This window comes from Ornithodoros turicata, chromosome 7, assembly GCF_037126465.1.
Source record: "Ornithodoros turicata isolate Travis chromosome 7, ASM3712646v1, whole genome shotgun sequence".
NCBI lineage: Eukaryota > Metazoa > Arthropoda > Arachnida > Ixodida > Argasidae > Ornithodoros > Ornithodoros turicata.
The window spans coordinates 33,251,914-33,271,801 of record NC_088207.1 but is presented as its reverse complement, the minus strand read 5'-3'; the positions used below and the strand labels follow the sequence as shown (position 1 = coordinate 33,271,801).

Here is a 19,888-nt window from a genome sequence, read left to right as displayed (position 1 = left end):
CTTCTGGCTGTGTGACAACTTTTGATTTTCTTATCTTTCGTTTCTCTCATATCTGTGCCTCTGTGCCGTCAAGGGCAGTTAGCAGTTGTCTGATCTCACTGACAAATGAAAGATGGATTCAAGCAACCCAGGACGCAAGCATGGTGATGACTGACTTTTTGCACTCGAGAGCCGAGTGATTTGTACTCTCTGCTCACGATTTCGAAAACAAGATTATCTGTAAAAACTGCATGCAGATTTCTGGCGCCGTATTGCTTATCTGCAGTAATGGGGTTTCTACATGAAGAGTGTGGCATAGATGCGGGCCAACTGGTTGACAAACTCCATAATGTGAAAGGCATGAGCCTGGGCACAACTAGAGGGACAGGACAAACACATGAGTCGTGTGTTTGTCCTGTCACTCTAGTTGTGCGGGGACTCGGGCTTTGGAGTTTCCACATCAACGTGCTGCAAAGCTGTACCCATAGCGCTAAAAGCAAAGCGAGGTGTTCCACCCCAGGTGAAAAATGTTATCAGGTGGAATCAAATGGTTTAGGAGGCAATTTCCGCTTGCTGTCTACTTTGAAAACTGTTTTGCTGGGTTTCAAAGTAGCTTGCGAGGGCTATTGTTGCATGAACCTGTTGTAAATTATTCCACTTCGTGTTTTCCTGCGTAAAAAAGAAAAAGGAGCTAGCACACTCTGTTTGATGAAAACTTTGCATTGGTCTTCTGCATGTAACTGCTTAAAAATGAATACAACTTGACTGCTATGTTGCATTCTTCTCTAATCCCTAAGTCAGTCAACAGCTCCGAACTGTCCCTTCATGTTATATCTAGTCTATTGGTCTATCTAGTCTATTGGTCTATCTAGTCTATCCTTCTATTAGTTAGTGAAGATTGCAATTGCCTTTTTTGCATTTTGCACACAGTGGTCAGCACAGTAGATCGGTGGACCATATGGAAACCCGGTCCAATGTGCGTGGGCAGCACCCCCTTTTCTTTTTATGTTAATATGAATACCACTATCTCCCTTTTGTGTGTTTGGCAATGCTTTCTTTGAGTTCTGGGACAGCGCACCCAGCAGAGGTGGTGTGATACGTTTTGAGGGGTGCATGTAGCACGCTGTTCCAGACTCGACCTCCCACTCAGGGGAAATCCTGGTTCTGCTGCTGGGAGTAGCCAGCAGTATTACCTCTCTGTGTAATCCCTGGCACGGATAACTACCATTATGTCCAACAATCAAACTGAATATTATGCACACAAATTCATCTTTAGCAGCACTTTGCAGCTGTAAGATGCACAGGATTAAACACAGGAGAGGTTGCACAATGACCATCAGAAATCCTCATGAAAAAAATTTGCAAGGATATTTCCACTGTGAAGGCTTCTTTTTTGCAGCCATCATAATAATTTATTTTTTCTGCATACTGATCAGGCTGTTCCATATTCTATTATGAACCATGTACAACTTATGTCTGAAGGTTATAAAAGGTTCAGATATGTTTACGTTTCTACAGATCCACTATCGTCAGTTGATAATGAGCAAGTCTTTCTTGCCTCCCAAACATTTCCAGATCCTGAGCTGTACCTTGATGTAGAAGTTAACCTCCCTGCAGTGAAACAGCGGGCAGCATCACTTGGAACAAGGAGGGCAGTGAAGAAGAACTATCAGGTTAGGAAAGTTAGCTGCAAAATATGAGGACAAGTTAGTTTTAAAGTGGTTGAGACACCTTGATATTGACTGTTAAATACACCACATACATGCTGTGCTGCATGCCAGAGCAAAATGCAAGAACTGTTCTATGTCGTGTAGTTAGTGAGGTATATAACCAGTGAAAGTGCTGTCGTTGTCAGCAGTGAGGCAGCAGTGTTTCATATATGGAGCAGCTTGCCATTATGTCACTTTCATCATCGGTACCCATTTAATAGTTTGTGGATGATTTTTTTTTTAGCAGAGCTGCACATTGACACGTGAAAGGGCTATAGATCACTTCAGCTGTCAGGTGGAGTCAATAGTGGCCTAAGTTCTCAAGCATATTTGAAATCCATATGAGTGCTTCTTCTTCCTTTTTTCTTCCTTTTTTTTTTTACAGAGTGCAAAGTCAGCTGTCTAACGTAAGCATAACATTACAACGGTGCAGTCGATATTCTGATGTTTAGATCTTTCATCACGTTAACATTAATTTCGGGGGAAACGTCAAAAGGGGAAATGGAGATGTTTGAATAGATTACAGATAGAATCTTTAGATTGCTTCAGATCAATCAGGCAATTATAAGTTAACCAGGAATTGCAGTACTTGGATTGTTTGCAGCTAACTATGATCATTATTACAGGCTGCATGGCTTGCCCGAGCAATTACGTGCATTGACCTAACTACGCTGTCAGGAGATGATACGTACAGCAATGTGCATCGCTTGTGCACTAAAGCTCTCAACCCTGTCAAGCCGAGCATCCTCGCTGGTCTTGGCCTTGAAAACGAAGGTAGCGTAGCAGTGTAGTCTTGCTGTAACAGATTTTACGGGGCTCATCATTTATGGGTGGGACACATGTACGGCAAAACATACGACGCATCAGAGTTTTGCATCACGACTTTGCACATGCTGCATTCAGCACATGGACACAGACACTTGAGCGGCCACACTCTGGACTGCCATGTTGCTGGAATAGCATGGCCACAGCTACTCGCTTACGCTTTATGTAACGTAACTAAGGTTGCGCATGCAACAAGATACAATAAGCAAGAACAGTTTGTTCTCAGTTTAAGTGTGAGTGAATCAAGTGGTAACTTGGGCTTGTTGGTAGCAGTTCATGCTAAAAGCTTTAAAACTTCAGAGCAAACATTACACTAAAAACATGTGGGATGAAAGGCGAGCACACGGTACAGCATTGCTATCACTGCGCTGTTAGCACTGTTGTGCATTTTCTTGAAGGTATGTTGATGTGCTGTTTGGCTGTTGTTCATCCTGTGTGTTTGTAGCGGAAGGTTTGCACCACAACAGCAAAAGTGCTAGGGTGCAGGCGAGCTGGTACATTGCAAAACAAAGAAACCTGGGACAGGGAGCAAAAAGGAACGCAACACAACACGTTTCCAAACTTGTCGCGCTGTGTTCCTTTTTGCTCCATGTCTCGGGTTTCTTCGGTTTGCATTTGCACTGTAGTTTTAACACCTTAAAGGAGCGCAGAAAGCGCTTCAGTCACAACCATTTTTTCAAACGAAGCCCTTAACCTGACTGCTAAAACGCACCATGCGAAGTGATTCGCTCGACAGATGCATACATATCGCGGAATTCAGTTTTGAAAATCGCGACCATACGCAACAGTGGCAATGCCCGCAACTTCAAGCCCTTTGGCTTTTAGCCTCGACTCCTCCCATCTACTGATGGAAATAAAATGTTTATGTATATGTATGTATGTAACTAGCCGCCAGAGTCGTTTTGCCGACATTGCGGTGCAACTCGCTAACTGGTTTGCTTGTTTGGAGAAGCGTCGTCTGCTACACAGAGAGAGAACTGGGAGTAGCAACGAAAAAGAAAAAAAAAGTGCGAAAAGCGCCGGCCCCGATTGGAGCACGATCTTTCTTGTAACCCAGATGACATCACAATCCTCCTCCTCCTCTTCGTTTCGGCCTGCAGAGCGAGTCGAGCGGGAACGCGCGTGTCTATGTTCGGGAGGGTTTATTCCACGAAGAATACTGCATGCAGAGAATTTTTTTGTGTTAGTTGCAGACAGTCGAACTGAACCCGAACCTGAACCGAAAATCATTCTTAACCTTTATTTTTGGCCGAACCGGAACTGAACCGAACCGAAACAGTCGACGCCATTTTGGAGCTGAACCGGAACTTAACCGTTAAAAAAATACCTGTAACCGGTTCATACGGAACTAAGGGCGGAACATTGCATGTTGTGCATGAACATAAAAATCTTTTTTCATCTTTCTTTCTTCTTTTATTCGCTTCGTAGCCTTCCTCTTGCTTGCCGAAAAAGTCCTGCCCTGCTGGAATGCTCTGGATTTTCTGGAGTGGCGAAATAACAACATTATTTTGAAATGATGAATGGGGAGTTATGAGTGAAAACTGTTACGACTACTAAAGTCTACTAAAGACATGCACGTGAATATATATAAGAATTAGGGATCAACGACAGTTTTGGGTAGCATTCAAGAAGTGACATACATTATAATAATATACTAACCAACCTGAGCTATACATGGTGTCCACCATAACTGCAGAAATGATCGCGGACACATAGCGCTGTCCAAGAAAAACTGACTACTCTCCAATGACGTTTGTGTTACAAGCAGGTTCTGCATTCTAAGATCGGGCTGTAACACAAACGTCATAGGAGAGCTGTCAGTTCTTCTTTAACATTGCTATGTGTTAGAAATCATTTCTACCGTTATCGTGGATATCCTGTATAATCAGGGATGTGTATAAATGCATTTTTGGAGTATTTAAATATAAATACAAAATACTTTGTTGAAAGAGATATTGAAATGCTCTGCATAAATACTTTTCAATGTGATTATTTAAATACAAAATATAAATACAGTATTTAAATATCATAACCACTACCATAAATACTGTACCAACTCTCTGGTTCGTTGTCACGTCAAGTTACATCCTTTTGTAACTCGCCAGAAAGAGAAAATCTTTTCGATGGCTTTCTGAGCTCCTTTAAGTATGTGTCCCAATTTTAGTTCCTTTTTAATCACACCGCAGGGCCGAAATCATCCTGTCATTGTATTCTGAACACATGTTGTCTTCGATTTGTTCTTGGACTCGCCACATCAACGAGAGAGACAGCATTGTTGATCTGCTTTTTGTCGTATGTACCTGTGTGTTTCCCTCGAGGAAGGTGCTGGGTATAATGCTTTCTAAGGAACACTTGTCCTTGAATGGTTCCTTTTGTTTTCAGGGATCACGACAGGCGCTGTTTGTGTCTACCCTGCAAGAGTGTCAGATTGCGTGAAGACATTTAACGAACTGGGTTCAAAAGTTCCTATTGCTGCTGTGGCAACTGGCTTTCCGACAGGACAGTACTCATTACGTACAAGGCTGGACGAAATCAAGTACGCCGTTGAGAGTGGTGCAAGTGAAATAGATGTAGTCATAAACCGGACAGCAGCACTCACCGGAGACTGGGATAGTGAGTATAGAGTTTTTCGTCTTGTTATTAAAGTGCACTGTGTACCATGAGGTCAGCACATGGCTTTGAATGTAGATAGTAGCATTTGCGTGAATCCTAATTGCGTCTATAATCCGTGCAAGAACACTGATAGATCAGCCTGCTTTAAGTCTATTTATCAGCATCTTTGTACACATTCTGTTTATTTAGCTGTATACAATGAGGTCTGTGAGATGAAAAAAGAATGTGGCAGAGCCCATCTCAAGACCATCTTGGCAACTGGCGAACTTGGTTCACTAAGGAACGTCTACAAGGCGAGCATGGTGTGCATGATGGCAGGTGGGAATCAGTGAAGCAAGGAATTCAAAAGTGTCGTAACAAAGAGACATCACGTTCTCCTTTACAGGGGCTGACTTTATAAAGACATCTACAGGGAAAGAAAGTGTCAATGCTATACTGCCAGTAGGAATTGTAATGGCACGAGCCATATGGGACTACTATACAGATACCGGCATAAAGGTAAGCTTGATGACAAATTCAGGACCTTTTATAGCTGTTGCTAGTGTGATTTAATGGAGACTATATTGTTGTTGAAATTTGTTTGAGTAAAATAGAGTAGTGAGTCTTAGAACAGAGAACCCAAGCTCTTTGGGGCAGCAAAGAAATATGTGTCATCACCACTAACATGCCCAAAATGCAAACTGCACTTTGGGTTTTGGGTCCATATATAGGGAATGCGAAATGCAAACACCAGCCTCTTGGGCAATGCTTAGAGAATAGAGCTTTCACAACGTAGAGTGGTGTGCTTGTGTTCCTCGCTTCCAGTGCCATTACGGCTGGCAAAAAACAAATCAAGAAATAAATATTTCCTTTTGTGAACATGTTGTGTCCTTAGTAGTAAAAATAATTGCTGTCATAAACCAAAACCTTATTTTTTTGTTGTTATTGTTAATGTTTTCAGTCATTTTCTAGCTGTCCACACGAGTGATGCAAGTCAGCTTTGTGCCACCACGCTATTTACGAAAAATGGTGTGCAATGCACTACACAATAGGTTCATATTTCTGCACCATGTCACCTGAATGTCACTTTGCTATAATGACACAAAATGTGACATTTAGTACTGGCTTTTCATACTTTTCTTGAAATCAGTATCAGAGTCCTTAATATATACACTCTCCTTCCATCCATGTGCTCATGTGGGAGTGGCAAAGCTGACCATCCTAAAGCAATAATTTTATGGCAACATTAGTCACACATTTGTATCTTACATTCTTGTCTGTTGGTACAAGGGTATGAACCATTGTGGCTGTCTTTCTTACAAATACACATTTTTGCATCAGGTTGGATTCAAACCAGCTGGGGGTATCAGAACAGCAAAAGATGCACTTTCATGGCAATTTCTTATGAAGGAGGAACTCGGAGACAGCTGGCTGTATCCTAGCCTGTTCCGTATTGGTGCAAGCGGCCTTCTTGGTGACATCGAGCGACAGCTATTTCACCATGTTACTGGCTGTTATGCAGCCCTTACTGATATGCCTCCTTGTTGAATACAAATACCTAGAATGCAATAAAATGCTATCTATTTTTATTACTGAATGCTGTGTAGCGTGAAATTAGTAATTGGCTACATTATCCACATCCCTGGACTTCATATATTAAATACTGATGTAGTAAAGTGTTATTGTGTCACCAGCAGCAGGCCAATGCAATTTCCAGCATTACACATGCACAGCTGAGCACAGCATAAGCATGCACAGCATGAGGAAGTAGCAGCAGCAGCAGAAGAAGAAGAAGCATTGTGTGAGAGTGTGCACCAGTGTCTGAGGTGGAAGAAGAAGTGTTCTTCCTCTGCTATAACCTACTAGTGCCTCTGAAGAGTAATGTGTGGTCGGATCTTTTCAGGGGTTATAAATCCAACAGTCCTTGTTTTGCTAACCATGTGCCCAACATTTGCTCACTGTGACCGTAAAAGTCGCTGGCTTATGTCAAAGCCTAATGATTACACAGTGGGTAGGTAGGCAGGCTTCTGTTGGTAGTCACGATGTGGCACGATAACGTATCAACAACTAGATTGATCATATGTAACTCTCACTGATCTTTTATACTCACTGGGTACAAATGGCAATTAGACAAGTGTGTCGCCCTCTGCCGTGGATCTTGGGTTGAGGATGCAGGTTGATGTAAAAGTTGCTTCGTGGATACTGTCAACTAAAATATATGCAAATGCATCCACCCTTTGGACAAAGGAGTGCTACTGATTACTTGTCATGTTTTTCTTTTGTTTTTGCAGTGTAAAATTGGAAATTACTGTCTAGGATCTCTTCAATAGTCATAAATTGTACATTTTATTGGTCTAGCGAGAACGTCTGAACTTTGCGGAACACAACTTTTTCTGGATGCCATGGGCATCAACTCATCGCGCATCATCAAGTCCACTGTAGAGATGGACAATCCACTGGACTGCCACTGGACCATCAACGTTGCCAAATCCATTCAGAGCCTTGTATTGTACGTTCAGTCTACAAATCTGCGCACTGCTATTTTCGAAGATATATGCATCGATTATGTAAAGGTAAACCAATATTGCTGCATAACTCCCTTGCATGGCGTTGCCCACATTTCCGGAAGGCATACGCATGTCTAACTTTCACTAAAAGGCTCATTTTACTTCACAACTTTACAGGGCACTGCATGTGTATAGAAGTCTCGGCTGACACTTTCTTTCGTTTATACCCACCTCTACATGTCTATGTAGATTTATATCTAGATGTCTATGACCTCTTTTTGCATCTCTAAGCATTTTTCGTGCAGGTGACAGACATGAAAGGATACAGTCAGCTAGTGTGTGGTCACTCTTCTCTGCTGCTCGTTGAACAGGCTAGCGTGAACATATCAGTCCATTTGAATCCTACGGTGTCACTTGATGTGTCTGGGGAATATGTTTCCATAGTTGCCACAGCAGCATTTCGCGTGAGTAAGTATATGTGCTGCATTAAAAGGACGCCTCTGATCCTATCTTTTGCTCTGGTTTTAAAGTGATGATTCGTGTTTTATTGGTGCGTCGACAACTAGGGCCATGGTGTGCCTGGTTTTAAAGTGGTTCACAACAACTTCTATGCTCGAATTATAGAAGCAAATTTATTGCATACCACTTACAAAAAGCATACCACTCATCCTTTATGTGGAAACAGGAGTAGTTTTATATTTTTATTCGAATTCTGATTTTTGAACGATTCTAAACTGTGTATATTTGTCTGTAAAGTGAGCTACTGAAGCAAAAAACAGATAACTAGTGTCATAATTAGGGTTGCGACTTTTCGGTGTCTTCATTTGGCAATGGTCGTGGGGTGTTCACCAGAGTTTTCAACTTCTGGAATATTTTGACATTTTCGGAGATACCTTTTGGAGGACCTTCAATATATAAACTCCATATTTTCGTGAAACTAAAGTAAGGTCAGAAATTTTGTTGGCCTTTCCAGAAGCCCTATTTCAACCCAAGTAAAGGACACAAATGACACCCAATATTACCCCGATGAACTTGTGTAAACCAAAAATTCATAATATGCTAAGTGTACATTGTGCGTGCTTCATACATGCAGATACATCAAAGCTCTGTCCCAATGGCACCTTTCATTGCGCCACTATGGATTTGTGTGTCTGGGAGGGTTTCCTCTGCGATGGTGTTCGAAACTGTGCCCAAGGGGATGATGAGCACCTGTTCCAGGGAAGTACCTGCTGTGAGTGCAACCGGAGTTGCTACTTGTTTCATTTTGATGCAGTTGATTGAAGTGAAGGAATCTTTCGCTTGTACAAAAATTTATTTAGGGCACTTTTTTTTAAATATCAAAGCGAGTGCAATGTACTGGTGTTCCAAAATGAGTACATTCTGGATGTGTAATGCGTGTTACGTCCTGGATATCTGGATTAGCAAAGTAGCAACTGTTACAACTGAGCCAGAATGAGTCATTTCTATAATAGTTAATACAGCACAGAGTCCAAACGACAGCACAGTACCTGAAGAGCATAGCAGCGTTACTCCATGTGCACTACTGACATATCACGCTTGCTTATCTTATAATTCACAGAAATAGTATAGTAGTTTGAGTGGGTATGCAAAGGGAGGTCCTACGTGAGAATTCACAAAGCATATACGTATAAGAAAGAGATGTTTGGTGCCAGCACCAGACCAGGATGTCATGTTGTATTAGCTGTGCTGATGCATTGTAAGCGTTGTGCGCAGTCACAGTATCGTATAGTACTGATGCACAAGTGCATTCAAGAAGACTTTTGTGCTCATTATATGCCACATCTGTTAGTTAGTCCAAGACCAGATTGTCTGTACCATCATGAAAAATGGAAATGAATGGTTTTGACTTATTACTGTGATGCGTGCTGTTTTGATACTTGTGATCCTGCATGAATGCTTGATAATTAGAGGTATACAGAACATTTTTAAAAAATCTGTTACATTTTTTATTAAAAATGCTCGGAGTACAGCATAGATGTTGTTTTTGCAGTTGAGCTATACGGCCAGGCAGAAATCCTCTCGAACAGATTATGTAACTACAAGGTGGCTAATTACCTAAAATTCATTAATTAGCTCTCTAATGGGGGAATTTCATGCAGAAGCAAGATAGCAGAATGGGAGAAAAGCCTCGTTGAAAGGCGTTCTACCTTTTAAAAACCCTGAAACGGGTGCACGCCGTGAAATATCCATCGCTGAACTTTGCTATGCAAATCAGCCGAAACCAAAACAGCGCACTTCAGAAGTGAATCAGCTTCGCCAACAGAGGCTTATCTGGGCTGGAAGGAGGTTGGTCTGGCCAGCAGACCGGCACCTACTCCGATCTTCTCCATCGCTCCAAAGCACGTTTTTGGCCCTCTAACGTGAGATCAGCGCTGTCCTCCCTGCGCTCCTGGTCACCGCGGTTTCGGCTCATTTGCATATCAAAATACAGCATGGATATTTTAATGCACACGCGTGTTTCAGAATTTTTTAAACATGGAATGGTTTTCCACGAGGAGCGCCACCCCTTCTGCTCTCTCGCTTTTGCTAAAAATCCCCTAAGTTAATAGTTAAATAATGAATTTTGGTAATTAGTCATCTTCTAGTTACGTACCTTCTTCGAGGCGATCTCCAACTGGCCGTATAACTCAACTGCAGAAACGACATCTATGTTGCTCTCGCAGCGTTTTTATATAAAATCTGTATGTGTGATACTTTGCCTTTATCTTATTTATACATATTGCATAAAAACAATAACAATAATGCAAGAGCATATGATGTGCATAATACTGCCGTAGGAGTACAACTAGAGTAGAAGTAGAAGTAAATGTAGAGCACATTGTCCTTTTTCCAGTCATGCCAATGTCTGCGGTGCGATTCATAATTGTTGGCATGAGCCTTTTGTTGCTCTCTGTAACCTCATTCTGCTTCTTGACATATAATCTCTACGTAGAGCATAAAAGGGTGAGCCGATTTACTTTCATATTTCAGGTATTTCTCTAGCACTTCAAATAGGAGAAAAGGTGCTACGATACCATTGGCTCCTTTTCTGCATTAGCTATTGCTTGCTGTTGTGTACGGGACGTATTTCTGTAGAATCAGGCCTCAACGCTGTCGAGATGCACCGTGCACACTGTTTTCAGTGTTCTGAATTTTCCCTATGATGCATAGTCATTTTGTGCGCTTTTCGATTCTAATGAAAAGTTTACACCACCTCACGTGCTTGCCATTGCAAAACACTTGAGTGTCACTGCTCCAACAGGTGTTGAATTGTCATCTCTTCAACAAAGTCACTTCCAATAACTGCACGCTTATGGTATCTCCCACTAACAAGGTGCACATTGGAGCAAGGGCACATGACTACATTGCATGCATAAATCTTAAAATATTGGAGGGAGTTCTCTTCATTGGCTCCACGAGATCTCAGAATTTAATTTGGAAACAGCCTAATTATTTTTATTTTATTAACTCGATAAAGTGAATACTTCATTAATTATCAGCTTTATTTTCTTTCGTGACACAATTTAATTGCATCGATTTTATCAGTAAAATTAGTGAGCCGACTAAAATTAGACTAATTTAATGAATGTGTCCCTACGTGAAACCATAACGCCAAAGTGTTAAACGAAATTCTGTAAGCGTCAGCCACACACAGTCTCGGAAAGACGTAAATACTACGTCCAAGAAGGGTTAGGTTTGTTGTGAATATACATTCTCCATGCAGACATGTGGCTGATGGTATATGTTTGGCAGGAGCTGGAGAACGTGGACACAGAATTTCGGGGGAAACGTTACCATGAGGCAGCACTTGACGAAGGGAGTTCTCACTCTACACCTCAAGATATCGACGACATCTACGATGTCCTCACCTTACCGGAGCCACTCCGTCCAAATGTGCAGGAAGAGATAACCCGACCTACACCGCATGCTGCATCTGATAAGGCACTTATGTATCGACGATACTCTGTCATAACGAAGCAGGCGTTCGATATGAATGTTGATTGATTTTTATATCAATGCGACGTGATTAAACTACACAAGCAGAAAATAAAGGTATCCTCAACAGTTATTTGAGATAGCATCCAAGTGTCTAGGTGCATCAAACAGAATGACTATTTGGAAGCTTTACTGCCCACACTACCAACCTTCCCTAACCACACTTTCAGGGTCTCTTAACCAGCTGGACTCTCGCCTTCTCTCTCTCAAAATTGCTTGGTCCCTGGCCAAATCTAGCCCACCAATGCTGTGCCCTCAAAGCTCTCTTGACATTTTTGGACACCATAGGACATCGAACCTTATTGCGAAGGGGCTCATTATTTCATTCCCCACATCACCATCAGCAACGGGGTAGAGTATTGCCCCTGACGATGAAACTCCCCATTCATCATCTTTATTGTTGTTGAGAGCCTTAGGTGTGGGCCGAGTTAAGTTTTGTTGAGAAACGTGGTTGCAATGAGGTTTGTTGTTCGAATCTTGCAATATGCTACTGCAAAACAATGGTACTTCAATATATGTAATGTTTTTCAACCTTACTCATTTCCAGTAACTTCAACATCTTGTGCCAGGAATAGTACATTTTATTTACACTGAACATACATAGCACATCCCAGTATTTGCAGTATTTTGTACTAAAAAAACATGCAAAGGAGGGACAAAATATCACAACAGCTTATTTACATTTGTCCACCTTTCAGAAGATAGGTTTATAAGTCATAAATATTTCCGAATGTGGGACACGTACAGGGAGACAGTGATGTGCACAACATGCGCTAAACGTCTGTACCTGTGCCCAGGTTGTCTACTATATTCTCTTACACCTCACTCCAGCTCAGTTCATGTCCTACTGCGTTCACTCAACACCTATACAGGGTGTTTGCTCTGACGTGTACAGAAATTGTATTTAAAGCGAGCGATAAAAGAAAAGCAAGTGGTATTTTTCTGCTACTTGAGTAAGAAACAGGTACTGCATCACTAGTAGCACCTGTTTCTTAGTCAAGTAGCTGAAAAGTAGCGCTCGTTTCTCTTTTATCGCTCGCTTTAAATAAAATTTCTGGACACGTTAGAGCAAACACCCTGTAGATACAAATGCTGCAAGTATTTACATATTTGTCTTGCTGTTCTAATAGAGGGCTCGAAGCACCTCTTTGTACGTTCTGTACACTCAAACCCAATCTTTTGGATTTCTAAGTATGTCAAAGATATCGTTTCCTCCTGAACTTGCTTTGTGCTCCGACTGGTAATGCCATCGAGCATTTAATGGCAACATTAGGTCACTGTACTCATCGCTGTCGTATAGCAGTGTGAATTCTGCGAATCGTGCTTGCCGAACCAGTTGCAAATCTCTGTCACAATACGAGTAGCCCTTGTCTTTGTTTTTCTCTACAATAGGCACGTAGCTCGGTAGTACTGCACGAAGGCAATCGGAAACGAATTCCAAGCATTTGATTTGGGAGCCATCATTGAGATGGTCAAAATATATACCCCCAACACCCCTGTGCTCCTGTCTGTGTTTGATGAAGTAATGTTTGTCACACTGCTCCTTAAAAGCACGGTAATAGGACACGTTGTGCCGGTCGCATGTTTGCTTCAGTGTGCGATGAAAGTGACGGATGTCCTCTTCGTGCAATATGTAAGGCGTCAATTCGCAGCCTCCATCAAACCACCAGTGAACAACTCCTGAGGAGTCGCTTGCTTCGAAGTAGCTGTAAGAAAACTGTATCGAAGGTGCGTTTGGATTCCGCGGGTGAATGGTGGAAGTGATAATCGTGGCCGAGTACTCGAGGGGGCCATCTTTGTGTGTCGACATACGCATTCGTTTTGCTGCGTCAGCAGGCAGAACGCCCGACGAAACTGCGACATTGACGCAAGCCTTCTCGAATACTTCACCATCCTCGATAACGCAGGTTATACTGCCACTGTTATCCGAGTCCGTGCTTCTATTCACAACAAATTTTTTCGAACTCCCTTCAAGTCGCTGAAGTTCGTGTACGACTTCAGCTTGTGTCTTTATGGAAATTACTTCCATCTTGAAGTTCGTGCTGTTAGAAACACCGTCCGGGGTGGTAATTGGTCTCCCCAAAGACATCGCGCTGCTGGGTGCTACTGAGGATGCTAAGCAAGTACGTGGGACTGTACAGTATCCAGCAAGCGCACCCGCACATACGCCACAGGCTACAAGCCCGCTAATGCACAGTTTTCGCGTGGGTCTCAGAACATGCAAGGTACGCCGAGAGATAGGTAATGCAGCATACTGAGATCGAATATGCTTCAGAATGCTTGTGACACACCGCGGTGAAACTGTTGTCCACATAATTTTCCTACGCGCGTAACACCCGCGCTAAAGCCAGACAAGCTGAGATCGAAACTGAACAAAACCAACCCCACCCACCGCCGGTCCTACGTTATTACAGAAATTACATTGTATAGTTTATATACAAAACTTATATATTATGGACATTTTAATATGAAGAAGGAACTTTTAAATGTAGGATACTAAAGAAAATCTACGTATTCTCCCCTTAATTCGTCACATTTTCATTACCCAATTCAACGCAAGCCGCTCATTTGCTGCGGTGGTGTCGCTGCGGTGCTCAAAAGTTTCCGGCAATGGTGAGTGTGCATTATTCTAAATATTACATTTATTGATATAATTCCATTAATGCACACACACAAAAGAATAAAATCGAACGAGTATCAGCACTGACATCTAGAATAACGTACTGACTGTCGCCTGCGTGTATTAATAAGCATAATGCCGCATTCGTGACAGGATTGACAAACCTGACTGAATTTGGATTTGTCATTTGATTCTAACACTGGGGTGTAGCACTGCACCACTGTACGCTACGAATACCCAAATAAACCAAAGTGGTGAACGTCATGCTTACCTGATATGCTTGCCGTCGGCACCTGATGCAATACAAAGCTCGCGGACTTGCAAGTACACGATAGATAGAGTGCAGTGCTATAGCGTGTTCTGAATTTCGCTCCAACTTTCATTGTTTCTGCAGTATAGAAACCAGTACGACAACGACGTTACGGTATGGAGCCCTCAAGGGAGGATCCATCAGGTGGAGTATGCAATGGAAGCTGTGAAGCAAGGTTCAGCTACTATAGGTTTGAAGAATCAAGAATATGCGGTGCTTTTAGCCCTGAAGGTGATGTATCGGGCCAGCATTCTTAAAGTGAACTACACGTGAATGACGAGCCTCTAGCTCATGTACGCCTTGTAAACTGAAATCCTTTTCCCACAGAGAGCGTCGTCTGAGTTGTCAGCTCATCAGAAAAAGATAATCCCAATCGACAACCACTGTGGTGTCGCCATTGCCGGACTCACTGCTGATGCTCGTCTTCTGAGGTTTGTTTTGTACTCTGCACCTTGGCCCTCAAAGGAGCGTGGGAGGCAGCTCGAACATATTTTTTTAGCATGTAATATGAACATACTATCTTCAGGAACTCTCACTAGTTGGTTTACATTAGTTTACAAGTGCGTGCGCAGCGACAGCTATCATCCCCAGCTCTGTTGTGATGTCAGATTGTCGAGCACTTTTGTTTTGATTGTCGAGAAAGAAAGAAGATGATCTAATTCGCTTAATGTTTGATTGTTGCACCTGTCAGCTTCTTAAGTAAATGCTAAAACTGCTCCGGTCGAAGGTTGAATTAGCATGGGATATGTGAGGAAGTTTGCTTTTGCGGGTACTTTTCTCAATGAAAACTGGGGCAAATGAATTAGAAACACAGAGTGGCAGAAGGTTTGTTTAGTGTGTGCAGGTACTGTCATGTCACTTCATGTTGTCATATTTCTTGTGTAAATGTGACTTAATCTCTTGTACTTTCAGCAAGTTCATGCGTACGGAGTGCCTGAACAACCGTTACGCTCACGACACGCCCTTGCCCATCAGCCGATTGGTAACGCAGCTTGGCAACAGTATCCTTGATGGTCACTAATGAACACGTTCGCATGATGTTACGATGTGATGTGGCAAACACATTCACAAGGCTGAAAATGTAATGTTGCTCTGCGCAGCAGGTTGACATCATAGGTGGTAGATACTGCATTTTGCAGCGTTGATGCAGGTATAACTTCAGTATAAATTGAAACATAGTGTGATCCTCAGCTTGGAAATCAAGGAAAAACTGCCTTTAGTTGGTAGAGTTGCTTGGTAAAAACTTTTTTTTATCGGTATTAGAAGGAAAGGCATAATGAGATGTCAAAAAACTGAAAACTGCTTAGTTCGCATCTATACTTCCTACTGACACACCCTTGACTGCAAGCTAGAAATGCAGGTGTGCACACAGAGATATGACAGAAGGCCCTACGGTGTAGGACTTTTGGTAGCTGGATACGATGTAGGTACCCGAATTCAGAAATATGTTTGGGACATTTTCTGGATGTATTCCATTAGATCTTTTTAATTGCCTTTGTACTTGTAACAGCAAAGTTTGTTTGATTCTTAAGGACATGGGTGCACACGTATACCAGACCTGTCCGTCTGCCAACTACTTTGACTGCAAGGCCATGGCTATTGGTGCCCGATCACAATCTGCACGAACATACCTTGAGAAGCACTTGGATGAGTTTAAGACATGTAAGTTCTTGTTATGCTGTTTGTAATTGTATGAAGGTCATGCTACTGTACGTGTTGAGTGAGGTGAAATCGTGAACGTGAAATTATGGTTTATTTACTAAGCAGCAATATTGAACTCAGATATCATTCGTTTAGTCAAGGTGCACATTTTATTCATTACAGAGATTGTAATTCTTCTGCAATTTGAAATGTGAGGGTACCATAAGTGTCGCATGCAGAAGGATTGTGCTTCGAGGTATGCTGAAGTTTTGATGACTTCCGAATAAATCAACCTCTTTGTTCCTGTATGAGGTTACCCTATTTTGGTCTCTCTACCAAGAGATCTATTGCGACCAGTGGTGGGTCTAGGGTGGGCTCAAGCCCCCTCTATTTGCCACAGGCCGACTCATGCAAAGTGTGCAAGTCAGAGGAGAAAAAATGATGTATATGGGGGGGAGGTGCAGGGTGACGATTGAGAAATTTCTTGCATGGCAACTGATATGTAACGACGTTTTGAACCTTCCAATACCCTACATTTTCATCTCTCATCTTGCTGTATGCACAGGTGTATATGTGTGTGTGTGTTGGCACACTCAGGGTGAGCAGGGGGGGCTAGAGCAGGGCAGATTTTTGTAGAGTCACTAAATAGGGTTTCTAGGTCTTCATATGGAGCTCCCCCCACCCCCCATGTTGGAGGTCTGGCTATGCCACTGATTGTGACACATGCTCGCGGAAAGGTGACATCGAAATTGTCTTTTAATACAAACAAAACAATTGCAACAAAACTGCTTCCTGAAAGCACGATGACGAGAGAAGGCGAAGACGACTGCAAAAGTAAAAATGCACAAGTAACGTGCAACTGTACTGTTGACTCATTGATGTCATAATGGCGGGTGAGAAGCTGACTTCTCTGTACGCAGGATATTTAATAATTGTGCCTTCTATTTTACATTTTGGGAGCACTTCCAAAAGCAGAAGTAGTACCACGCTTTGAACCCATAATTACCAGCCGCTTTGGTTCCAAGAAACAAGGGATACTGGAAACAGCTTTACACGCGCCTGTTTGGGTGTCTCCTGACGCGCTACAATCATACCTATTTGGATTTCCAAAACAATGCCAGCAATGGCAAAAATTGTGAATCACCGAGTTCACCAAATCCATACCAGCAAAAGTCAAGGGCCAACCATATATGTTTATTAATTCAACACTGATGTCTCACAGAGGCAGACCTGTCTGTGCTGATCTTAAGACTTGTCACTTTCCTGTGCTGTGCAGAAAAGACTCAAAAAGGGCAAAAGGGCTGTTCTTCATCTGGTGTGGGGGTGCACTGTTTTCTGGCAGAGGCAGCAATACAGCACCTTCGTTATGACTTGAGATATTATGGCAGAAAATGAGAAAACGTAAAGATAGTAATAAAAGTTGTCAGTGCTTTGTGGCCACATAGAGACCTTCAGTGACAAACATCATCACATTGCACTGTGATGTACACAGGAGCGTGCTGTGAACAATGATAGTGACATACTACAGATGAGAAATAGTGTGGAGCATGGAGTGACCCTGTCATGCAGTTTATAAGCACATTGAACAAGTTCTATGGTACAGTCATATGACTTTTTGTTCTTCTATAATGTTCCACAGGGCACCACATCATAGTGAATATAATTGCTACTCTAGATTTTCACAGTAATGTTCTTTCGGTTCTGCACTTATGTATGATGGACAAAACATGAAGCGATCAATGATCCTACTATCTTTACAGGTAACCTTGAAGAATTGGTGAAGCATGGCCTTAGAGCATTGCGTGACTGCCTTCCAAACGAAGTTGAGCTTTCAACAAAAAATGTTTCCATAGCTATTGTTGGCAAGGGCAAGGACTTCACCATCTATGATGATGACGATGTTGCGCCATACGTATCCTTTCGGCTCTAAAGTTTTTTTTGTGATTTGTATACTTACTGTTTTGTGTTACATTTATACCTCTAGGCTGTTAGCGTAATACTTCTTTATCGGCGAGACCTTTTCTACCATTTGTCACTAAGCTATTCTACCCTGTCTCCAATAGGAGCTTGGGTAGAACAAAAGTCTCCATAAGCCAAGCGTGAGCAGTCCCCTGTTGTTGAGAACTTCACCCGATGTGATAATGATTGTGGTACCAGGGGATGGGTGCGCTAATTACCCGAGTAAATATTGCGGTTGCACTCAGTCCCTAAAATTAGATTTTTTCCCCTTCTAACTATCACTGAGTACATTTAAGTTGATTTGTAAAGCACATATTTGTAAGATTATGATCCATAACTGTTCTTCAAACCAGCTTGCATCCATTGAAGGAGAGGAACACCATCCACCTCCTCCTCCAGGCGATAATGAGGTGATTCCACCGGCCGCAGAGGACGGTGGAGATAGTGCGGAGCCAATGCCTGCTGTAGTAGAGGAAGAGAGAATGGAACAGTGATGACACTAATCACCTTCTTGGATGGCCTGCCTCATATCACCGCAACAGGAGGGGGCGCAGGTATCAGGCACTGGGACGTCTCTTCACCTTTTGCCATTGTTGAACCATTTTTTCTAAAGCATATTAAAGTGACCTTGGCTGGCATGACCGCTATAGAGTATCAGTTTATAGGACTTGGAAATGAAGAAACAGCGGAATGGCAGTAGACATGCAGCAGCCCCCGGTCTAGCTGAAGACTTTCTTTAACGCTGAATACAATGTGAAAATGCACTGCCGCGTGGAGTAGGACCCCAACCAAAACGTTATCAGTGCACTGTCAGTATTGATAGAGAGTATGCTACATTTTCCCCGTGACTGTGCGTTAGATGCAGTCTGCTATTTGCACTGCTGCGTTGCAAAAGGTTGCTCTGCAACAGTAACAACAGATACATGTTGTTATGATGAGCAAAGAAGTCAGTGTATGTCTGAGATATCTGGGGATAGCTGTCTTCTGATATTTTACACGCTTATTTTGCTGGTATCAGTACTCTGATATGGCGCATTAGTCGACTTGCCTTGCAGGGTATGATGCAGAACTAGCGCTTTCTGGGAAACGCAATACAAAGGAGATGTATATTGGGTTAGGTTGTTTGAGCTCGCTTGGGACACTGCAAACCAAGAACGAAGTACACCACACATTTGTTGCAGGATAGCTCCATGGACTCTGGGGATATCTTAGAAGTTTTCTTTTTAAATTTATTTTAGAAGTTTATTTTTTATTTTAGAAGTTGAAGTCTCTCCATACGGTCTGAAGTTTGGAAGAGGAATGGGTGGTACGAACCGCTTTTTGGACCTTTGGATGAACGTTAAGGCACATTCCTACGTCGGCAATATGCTACGACAGTTTGTCTCTGCACGGAGGAGAGGGTATAGTTTGGAGAAATCACATGGCAAAGTGTTTGTCCACTCATAAGGCAGCAAAAAGGGGTATCCGTAGACAGCCACGGGTTCACAGAAGAAACCACGTGCGCCTATCCTTTAAATGTTGCCCCTTATTTGGGAGATGGACCAATGAATTTGCCGTACAGGCAATAGGGGAAGGAGGGAAACTGGGGAGTAGCACAGAGGTGCTCAATCAGACATATTACATTCAGCATGGTTCTCACTGGTCCTTGAAATCCTGGAGTACCCGGAATTTCAAAATGCCATTTTCAAGGTCTGGAAAACCTTGAAATTTTCCGCAGCCCTTGACAAGCCTTGATTTTGCACCTCTTTCT

The 19,888-nt window shown here is 42.5% G+C and overlaps 4 protein-coding genes across 7 annotated transcripts in view; 3 read left to right on the top strand and 1 right to left on the bottom strand.

Moving 5' to 3' along the window:
• The window catches only part of LOC135400890 (uncharacterized), a 43,019-nt gene extending 31,326 nt beyond the window's left edge, over positions 1-11,693 (top strand). The window contains exons 1-6 of one of the 3 annotated variants that reach the window (XM_064632886.1): positions 6,758-6,983; positions 7,464-7,678; positions 7,918-8,080; positions 8,706-8,843; positions 10,467-10,576; positions 11,366-11,693. In XM_064632886.1, coding sequence (XP_064488956.1) covers positions 7,508-7,678; positions 7,918-8,080; positions 8,706-8,843; positions 10,467-10,576; positions 11,366-11,617 — 834 coding nt within the window. In that variant the 5' untranslated portion in view covers positions 6,758-6,983; positions 7,464-7,507 and the 3' untranslated portion in view covers positions 11,618-11,693. Of the gene's footprint in view, positions 1-6,757; positions 7,117-7,463; positions 7,679-7,917; positions 8,081-8,705; positions 8,844-10,466; positions 10,577-11,365 lie in introns of those variants that run through there. The other 2 variants (XM_064632885.1, XM_064632884.1) reach the window with 2 other exon arrangements.
• On the top strand, positions 15-6,702 carry LOC135400892 (deoxyribose-phosphate aldolase-like). The gene is made up of 7 exons (XM_064632887.1): positions 15-143; positions 1,555-1,652; positions 2,315-2,462; positions 4,896-5,126; positions 5,316-5,444; positions 5,512-5,624; positions 6,447-6,702. Exons 1-7 carry the CDS (start codon positions 113-115, stop codon positions 6,651-6,653), a joined length of 957 nt encoding a protein of 318 aa, XP_064488957.1. The 5' UTR covers positions 15-112; the 3' UTR covers positions 6,654-6,702.
• A 475-nt stretch (positions 11,694-12,168) lies between the features above and the next one.
• Positions 12,169-13,993, bottom strand: LOC135400886 (oxygen-dependent coproporphyrinogen-III oxidase-like). The gene has a single exon (XM_064632874.1). The coding sequence runs from the start codon at positions 13,920-13,922 to the stop codon at positions 12,774-12,776; it is 1,149 nt and encodes a 382-aa protein (XP_064488944.1). The 5' UTR covers positions 13,923-13,993; the 3' UTR covers positions 12,169-12,773.
• A 127-nt stretch (positions 13,994-14,120) lies between these two features.
• On the top strand, positions 14,121-18,776 carry LOC135400887 (proteasome subunit alpha type-1-like). 2 transcript variants are annotated; one of them, XM_064632875.1, is made up of 8 exons: positions 14,121-14,221; positions 14,623-14,769; positions 14,866-14,969; positions 15,451-15,539; positions 15,891-15,961; positions 16,071-16,200; positions 17,940-18,091; positions 18,492-18,776. In XM_064632875.1, exons 1-8 carry the CDS (start codon positions 14,219-14,221, stop codon positions 18,630-18,632), a joined length of 837 nt encoding a protein of 278 aa, XP_064488945.1. In that variant the 5' UTR covers positions 14,121-14,218; the 3' UTR covers positions 18,633-18,776. The 2 variants fall into 2 exon arrangements, with proteins under 2 accessions (XP_064488945.1, XP_064488947.1); XM_064632877.1 differs by lacking the exon at positions 14,121-14,221 and adding an exon at positions 14,440-14,552.
• Positions 18,777-19,888: the final 1,112 nt, after the last annotated feature.